The 8,318-nt window shown below is 60.1% G+C and overlaps 1 protein-coding gene across 2 annotated transcripts; it reads right to left on the reverse strand.

The window, feature by feature from the left end:
* On the reverse strand, positions 1–2,644 carry FKBP1A (FK506 binding protein 1A, 12kDa). 2 transcript variants are annotated; one of them, XM_010569431.1, is made up of 3 exons: positions 2,528–2,644; positions 1,617–1,769; positions 1–1,081 (listed from the first exon to the last, which is right to left on the reverse strand). In XM_010569431.1, the coding sequence occupies exons 1-2, from the start codon at positions 2,636–2,638 to the stop codon at positions 1,641–1,643; spliced, it is 240 nt and encodes a 79-aa protein (XP_010567733.1). In that variant the 5' UTR covers positions 2,639–2,644; the 3' UTR covers positions 1–1,081; positions 1,617–1,640. The 2 variants fall into 2 exon arrangements, with proteins under 2 accessions (XP_010567733.1, XP_010567734.1); XM_010569432.1 differs by having other exon boundaries at positions 1–1,084.
* Between the last annotated feature and the right edge of the window lie 5,674 nt (positions 2,645–8,318).

Below are 8,318 nucleotides of genomic sequence, written 5' to 3' on the forward strand. Positions count from 1 at the left end.
TTGAGAAAAGCCAGCATAAAGCGTTTTTATTGCAATAATAAAACTTGATACCTTTATGCGGTGGAGAAGGAAGTGAACGGCAGCAATTTCTCTTACCAAATCACTAGGCAGGGCAGAGGGAGGGGGCAGATAGGACAGCAGCGGGGGAAGCTATGCATTGTATGAGACCAGACAAGCGGCGATGACCAGCATCAGGTGTCAGGAGAGAACGGTCAGGTGTGCTCAGACCGGGGACAACTGGGGTCTGATGTTTCCTTTCCAGGGGGGAAGAGAGGGGACAGGGGCATTTTATTTGAGCTGACTCCCCACCAGCCCCGCCACCTCCCCTGTAGACAGCACCTTCCGTTTGTCTGCTGTTTTCCTTTTTCTTTAAAGAAAGCTCAATGTAAGCTACTGAATTTTCAGGGTGTGGTGGAGCTCTGATGGAAACCCATCTCCATAAATCTGAAAGCGGGCTGGGAGGGGGGGAAGGAAGGTCCACCATGAGATGGCAGAGTGAAGCAGGGGCAGAGCAGCCCCCCCTTCCTGGGAGCAAACCCACGGTGCCCGCAGCGATGCTGTGCCCTCCCCGGGGAGCAGGGAAAGGACATGCTGCTCCCTCACTGCCCCTGTTCCAGGCAGGGTACCTACACACAATCCTAGCGCTACTTTGCTCTCCGCATCCATTCAGCCTCGACAGCCTCACTCTGCTATGGCTTTTGCAGCAGCAGCAATTTCTGGTTTGAAAACACCATAGAGATCTGCACCAAAACGAGTAACTAACAGGTTTCCTTTTGTTCAAATGACTCCTATCTAAGGTCAGCCCATCTGCGTGCTACTGGTAAAACGTATTCTACACCTGGAACAAAAATAAGATTAAGAACTTGACCCAAAAAGAGTTGAGGTTTACGGCGTATAGTTTAAAAAGACATAAAAACACGATACAAGGAGGAAGAGTCAGACGCAAAGCTTAGTGACCAAAGGCATTCAATCAAGGTGTAAGGTTATACAATGAGTGTAGTGGACTATCAGGAAAAGCTCCGTACAAAGTCATGTGCACTCTTCTTGAAGCTGAGATTCTGGATTCCTCCATGTGCCAAACCTGCCGGGAGAGAGGAGAGGCAGCGTGACAAAGCAGCCCGCCTGCCTGCCTGCCGAGGAAACCCAGCAGAAGACGGAGCGTGCTCACAAAACGGCGGTCTCGTCGCAAACCGCACCGTTCGCTCAAAGTGGCAGTCAAGTCAAAGGGGGGAAGCACAGCCCCATCCTGCCCACGCCGCAGGACCCACGCACCAGCAGCAAGAGAGGCACGAGGGGGAGCGGGCAGCTGAGCCCCACAGCGCGGCAACGCAACACGAGGAACCCGAGGCACGGTCAGCCGGCACCACAACGCCTCCGTGGCATGAACCTGCTCTGCCAGGCTGCAACTTTGCTCATACCACCGTAGTGATTCCCAGCTTACCAGCCTCCTGAGAGAAACTTCTACCTACAGCCAGAAACCTCTCCCCTCCTTCTCTTACCCCCCCCCACTGCCATCACCCCCATCCCACCTCCCCACACTAGCCCGAGGCAAAAGATGAGGACCTTGAGTGTCCCCCAAGCCACAACACCCCCCGGCAGCAGCTGCCCCTCCTTACCCAAGGACAGGGTGCTGGGGTAGGTCATTCCAATTTCATGAGCTCCACATCAAAAATTAGAGTGGCGTTTGGTGGGATGATCCCTGGATGGCCAGTAGAGCCGTAGGCGTAATCTGGGGAGATGGTCATCTTTGCCCGCTGACCAACGCTCATCTGGGGGCAGGAAAAGAAACACAGGGATCTCAGGAGATGGGCACAATCACTGGGTGAGTGACAGTAAGAGGGACACAGACCAGTCGCCACTCCTTTCCCTACACCAGGCAAGAGCAAGGACCCAAGCTGGACAAACCAGAGGGGACAGAAGAGGAATGGGAAGAACATCAGAAGAGAAAAGCAGGCAGCACAGGCTAAAAAAAAACGAGCAGGGCTTGAGCTGGCCTTCACGCAAGCAAAGGCAGGGAATGCCAGGCTATTCTTTACAGCCACCGGCACCCTTGTGCTGCACTGCCTCACGTCCCCAGCGGCGCACGGAGCCGACCGCAGTCACGCACGCGTGAGCCGAAGCCGTGCCGTGCCCACCAGCCCTCCCTCCGCGTGGGCTTCACAGCCCAGGAGCCATCTCCGCTCGGAGCGGGAGGCCCAAGCGCTCCCCACCGCGTTCGTTCAGAGCTGACTCAGTAGAGAAATGTCACCGCTGAGTCACCGACGTGCCGTAGGTGTTCCTGCGGCCCGGCCCTGCTCCATTCCTGCCATCTGGCAGGTGGCAATGCAGAAGGTGATATTCACACCCACATCTCCCAGCGCCGAGGGGGCGGAGGGGTGGAAAACACAGGGGAATAAAATAAAAAAAATATAAAAAAAAATAGAGAACGAGCTGCGCACAGTGATTTCTGCCCACGCTGCAGCTCCCCAGGCGGATGGCTCTGTGCAGCCCTGCAACGGAGACCGCGAGGCAGAGAAGCATCGGGCACCTGAGCAACTCCTTCCTCCCAGCCGCGGATCACCTCCTGCTTGCCCATCACAAACTTGAACGGCTTGTTCCTGTCGCGAGAGGAATCAAACTTCTTCCCATCCTCCAGCATACCTGGGGAGAGAGGGAGGGAGACGATGGTGACACAGGGATAGAGCCACGCACGTCTGCGTGAAACAGGCTGTGACCTGGCAGCTTGAGCGGGTGACAGTCACCCCTGGAGACCTCACATGGCCCTGAGTCAAAGATGTTTCTCAGCTCAGCCTGCTTTCCCCTGGGGAAATGCTTGCATGGGGCAGCCTGGAGGGGAAAACCCCCACCAGCACCCCCTTTGGGGCAGGGCAGGATTGCTCCTGGCTGCTGTGACCTAGAGAGAAGCGTGCCTCTGTGCTGGGACCAAGGCCAGATGAGGGGAGCAGACAGAAGGAGGGAAAAAAAAAAAAAAAAAAATCCTTCCCCACCTCACAGCACCGCTGCCAGCTGTTTTGCAGGCAGCAGGATCAGGTCTGGCACTTCCCATCCCACCAGCAAACACACCTCCCTCTCCTGGCCATGGGCAGGCTTCCATCCTCAGGCACCCAAAACAGAGTCAGGACTCCGGTTCTCTGTCTCGGCTCCTGCCGGCCTCCAGCCCTCCCCGTGCCCAGCTGCATCCCGCTGGTCTTCAGCCAAATCCCTCCTGTACCCAGGAACGACGACAGGGAGAGGCAGCACCAAGCACCGGACACAAGTGCCCAGGGCAGCCCTCGTTCCCCCGGCACACACCGCGTGGTGAGGACTGAGCGAGGCTGATATGCCCAGGGCTAAATATAACTCCCCAACACCAGCAAAGGAGGAATTTCCTCCCCTCCCTTGCTCCCTGCCTGACCTTCTTGGGGAATCTCAGAGCCAGAGCTGCCTTATAGGAGCAGCAGCTCCGCTGGCCAGCAGAGTTGCTGCTCCTATAAGGCAGCTCCAGCTCTGCATTAACACAGCCAGTGCCCTGTACAATAAGAGCAATATTAAACTCTCCTCCAAATGCTTCTCACGTCTTCACTTCCCAAAACAGCCCCCAAACCTGTTTTCCTGGCTGGAAACTGCTCTAGAGTCTTGAAAATACAACCTTATCCAGCAATGCATGGGGCACAGTGATTTCTCTTCACCAGAGCACTGCCCACGGGCAAGAGAAAACACATCTGTGCAAAGGATGGGTCAGGGCATCTCAGCCCCGGCTCGCACCATGCTGGCAGCCAGAGCGAACGGCACGCAGACATGGGCAGTCGTGGTGATGGGAGGCACTGAACAGAAAGAAGGGAATGGGAAAAAATACATCACCTTTGTAGGGACAACAAGCACTGAAACCTCTGGGCTGCAGGAAGATGTGGGGGGTGGGGGCTGGCAGCCCACCTTTCTCTCGGGGAGTAGAATTAAGCTTTTAATTTCACAGAAAGCAAAAATCCCCTCTCCAGGGCTCTGAGCATCAGCTCAGCCAGTCACGCTGTAGCCCTGGACTTTGGAATAGTAAATCTGGAGTTTTCTCATTTCCTCCTTCCAGGATAAACCTCTTGTTGCTGAACCTGCTTCCAGCCCTGTCTGGCACCGCTCCCCACTCCCGTCCGCTGGCCTTCCTCCCGCCCGGCGGGGACGCTGGCAGCCAGGACACGGGGCAGGCCGTGCCGGCTGGCACAGGCAGTGCCGCTTGGCCGCGACACGAGCTGACCCTGAGCTCAACTCCGAGCCCTCAGGCATCGCAACGAGCTGGGGTGGCCGCAGAAGGACGAAGGGGACAGCTCATACATGCCGCCCTTCTCCCTGGGTGCCCGCAGAGGAAAAAACCCAGGGAACACGTGGCACCACACGACTCCCCTGCTTGCTGCGGCAAACGGGACACCCGTGGGGCACCCACTGCCTGCAGAAGTGCATCTCATTTAACGTCCCAGCCAGGGGAATATACAGGCACCATCAGGGCGCAGGAAGGGACAGCGCTGCCTTGCCCACCCCTGCCATCGAGCTCACCTGTCCAAATCTGGCCTCGGGAAGCGTTTCAGAGCCTGCAGCACCCCAGTGGCAGGAGAGAGGGAGTAATGGATTAAACTGGTTGCAGCAGCCTGGGGAGGAGGTTGATCACTCGGGCTTCCCCCAGCCCAGGACGGCAAAGGTCGCACACGGGAGCTTGTCCCTGCTCCCTGGCACGGGGCTGCCACGCTCCCCCCCATCACGCCAGCGGGGAAAACAAAGAGGCTCCAATGCTTCGGAGACAGCATCCTCATCTCAGGCACTTCCTCTGCCCACAAGGCTCCCAGGAGATTTCTCCAGCCCTGGACAAGTATGAGCAACCATTTCCTCATCCCTGTCATCCCTGAGCAAGGAGATAACAAGATCTTAAAGCTATTACAGAGGCAAAGCATCCTCTGGCAAAAGCAGTTGTCCAGCTAGAGCCCCAGGAGCAGCAGCCAGCTCCCGGCACATCCCGGCTCGTCGCAGCCCTTGCTTGCCACCACCGGTCCCATGAGGAGCGCAGAGCCCACAGAGGTGGGTTACAGAGACCCACCTGCCCCAGCTCCCACCCGGAAAGATTTGACACCCCCCTCCAGAGATCTCAGCTGGGCTATACGGACACCTGGGTGGGCGGCTCCGGGGAACCACAGCGAGGAAGAGCATGGAGCCCTGCAGCTGGGGCTGCAGCAGTTGCAGGATGAAGCGGGGGGGGCTCTGGAGAGCAGCCCCAGCTCCGGACAGGCAGGCAGCGCAGCTCTGCCAGGTCTCTGCCACACTTGGCAGGCAGCAGCCGGGAGACGCCGGCTGCAACGTGCCACTTGGCTCCGGTCCCCCCCGGGCGGGCAGAGGCGGCGGAGAGCACGGCTGGAGCAGGCAAGCAGAGGCAGCCCCTAAGATAAACCTGTAGGTTCGGGTTTTGCCGAGGAGGGGGTGTGGAGCCCCACCTGCACCCCTTCCATCCCCTCTGCCCTGGGGTGCCGATCCTCGCCATGGCCATCGCCCAGGGGCTCCTGCACAGAACCAGCTTCCCAAGGAGAGGCAGGGAGAGACCGGAGCAGTGGGGCAGGCTCCTCTGCTCCAGTCGGAGGAAGGGACAGGATGGGAAACCTGGAATAGCGGCATGCTCCAACCCCCCTGCATCAGGACAGAGGACTGCCCGGCTGAGGTTAAATCCTGCCTCCGCCAGCAACCTCTGCCAGACACCTTAGATCCCAGGGCCCGAGCTGCCCGCACCAGCGCTTCCCATCACCCAGCCCACAGGTGGATGCATGAGGTGGGCTCTGCCCACCGTTAGCCACCGGAGAGAGGACCCCCGGCGCAGGCAGCGAACGGGTGCTTCGGGAGCAGGCGCCGAGCTCCCACAACCCACCGACCAGCAGTCACGCGCCTCAGTAGGAAACGTCTCGCAACCGCAGAGCGTTTGCTGCTGCTGCGCGAACGTGGCAGCACCCAGACGCGGCGGGGAGAGCACCAGCGCATCAGGTGCCGTGCAGACAACAGGAAGAAAGGGCAGCCGAGGCTGCGTCCAGCCTGCGCAGCGATGCACGGGTCCTGGGGAAGGACGGCGGTCCCCTCTGCACTGTCCTGCTGGAAAAAACCAGTTTTCTCTTGCAGCCCTCCCAGCATTTCCACCCCCTGCTCCAAGCCCACCTCCCTCCGAGACACAAGCAGCCGGGTGCACTTTGCCGCTCGGCCAAGCGAAGTCACGCTTGCTCCCGTTCCGGCACTCCCCAGCATGACCACAGGCCCCCGTTTCCCCTCCAGAAGCACAGTGGGGTGGCTGCGGTCTCCCCACACCCTCTGCAGCCTCTGTGCACTCAGAAAGCAGCTCCCCCCATCTCGCACCGGCTCTCTTCACCCCCCAGCCCGCTCCCAGGGAGCCCAATACCCAGCCCCAGCAGCACCCAGCACCGGCAGTCCCAAACACATCAGAGAACTTTATCCCTGACTTAGTTTAAGAGCCCTCTATAGCAGATTTCACATCAAAGGCTGTTTCGGATGCCCTGCCACGTGAGGTCCCCAGCAGCGTTCCCCCTGCTCCCCACGGGCTGCAGGCACGACCTCCCGCAAAGAGTGGGCACCCGGGATTGAAGGAGACGGAAAGGATCCCGTTCCCCCAGCTCCCTTCCATGTGCCTCCAGCTCCGCAATCCCAGCGTGAGCAACCAGCATCTCCCAAGCAGGCGGCCCAGAAGATGCTCTGCTCTCCACCTCCTTCCCCGGTGCTGCCCTCCTGCACCGGGGCTGTCTGTCTGTCCGTCCCTCACCCCTGGGATGAAATGGCTGCTCTCAGCGGGGCCAGCCCCACGGAGCAAGGGCTTGGGCACAGACAGAAGCGGCGGCAGCCGCCGGACGGCCAACCAGCCACACTCCCTCACCCTTGGATCACCAGGTTGGTTTTTTTTTCCAAAATGTTTTTTAACCAAGTCACTGCACATCCCTAACCCAGCGGAGCAAGAGCCGGATCGCCGCACACCCACCACGGTGCACCACGGGCCGGATCTCCCCAGCGCCGGCAGATTTCCACGCGGGAGCAAAGGGCAGCCGGGGACGGAGCTGACGAGGGACTCTGGAAGGAGCCTCGGAGCACGGCGCTTCCCGCACCGCGCTCTGCCGCCGTCCCTGATGCTGCTCCAGGATCGGCGAGCACCATAACGGGGCCGGGGAATCAAAGGTTTCTAACGTTTCCCCGAGAGCCAAGCCCCGCTCTGGCCTCTCGCTGGGCAGGCTGCGGGGAACCGTGCTGCCAAGGCGGGCAGCGTTCAGCCACAAAAACAGCGTCAGGGCCCGAAGGTGTTTGATTTCTGCTGCCTGCCGAGGCGGGGAGGGGGGCAGAAGCTGCCTGCAGAGGGAACTGGGAGAATAAAGGCCAAAAGGAGACAATAACAAAAAAAAAAAAAAAAAAGGAAATTAGAGAACCGCTCCCACACGCAGCGGATCGCTGCTGCTGCTGCTGGGGAGGGTCCATCGGAGCAAGTCACCACGAAGCACTTTGCCTGAAGCGCCGGGACGGGGAAGCCGGTGACCCATGAGCAGCTCTACCGGGGTGGGGGGCCGGATTCGGGAAGAACGGCAGAGCTCCGGCAGTACGGTGGGAGTGGAGAGACGGCGCCGGGAGCCGGGAGGGCTGGCAGGCGGCAGGGCTGGCCCACCGGGAGCCACTTGACTGCTTGCCAGCCTCTCTTTGTTCTTCCACCGGTGGAGGAAACGGGGCGGCCGGGGGGGGGAGGGGGAAGCCGGAGGAGAAGCAGATGGGCTGGACGCCCGCCGAGCCCTCCCAGCAGGCAGGCCTGCCTGAGCCCCGCTCCGCAGAGGGGGGCACCCTCGGCCCCCCCACCGTGAGTGAGGGCAGGGTGGAAAGCGCTGGGACGGAAAAGGGAATCGGTTATTAGCAGAAACAGCCACAAATGGGTCAACTCTGTTTAGCCCTGGAGCACAGCAGCCACCCTCGTGAACCAGAGCTGTCTGAAGGGCGGCCGAGGGAGAGAGGTGACCCCCAAAGCATTTTTTGGGGGTCCCAGGGATGGTTTCTTCCCCCCCCCGAGCTCGCAGAAGGCTGCTGGAGGACACTGTGCAGACTACAACCCTCCCCGGCTCTTGGGACAAGCCCCTCATCGAAATACTACGCCTGAAGCCCAAAGAGCACCCTGCATTACCCGCACTGGTGTCGTGTCCCCCTCCGTGGGACCACTGCCCCACGCTGCCCAGCCCTACAAGTGGCCCAGGGTGGGCTGTGGGTCTGGGTCTGCCCCACAGACACCCCTGGTGTCACTCCCACAAGGGAGAAGGGGCTGGGGCAGCAGGGACGGCGTTGGG

The sequence above is a fragment of the Haliaeetus leucocephalus genome, unplaced genomic scaffold, assembly GCF_000737465.1.
Source record: "Haliaeetus leucocephalus isolate CR32 unplaced genomic scaffold, Haliaeetus_leucocephalus-4.0 Scaffold273, whole genome shotgun sequence".
Classification (NCBI taxonomy): Eukaryota; Metazoa; Chordata; class Aves; order Accipitriformes; family Accipitridae; genus Haliaeetus; species Haliaeetus leucocephalus.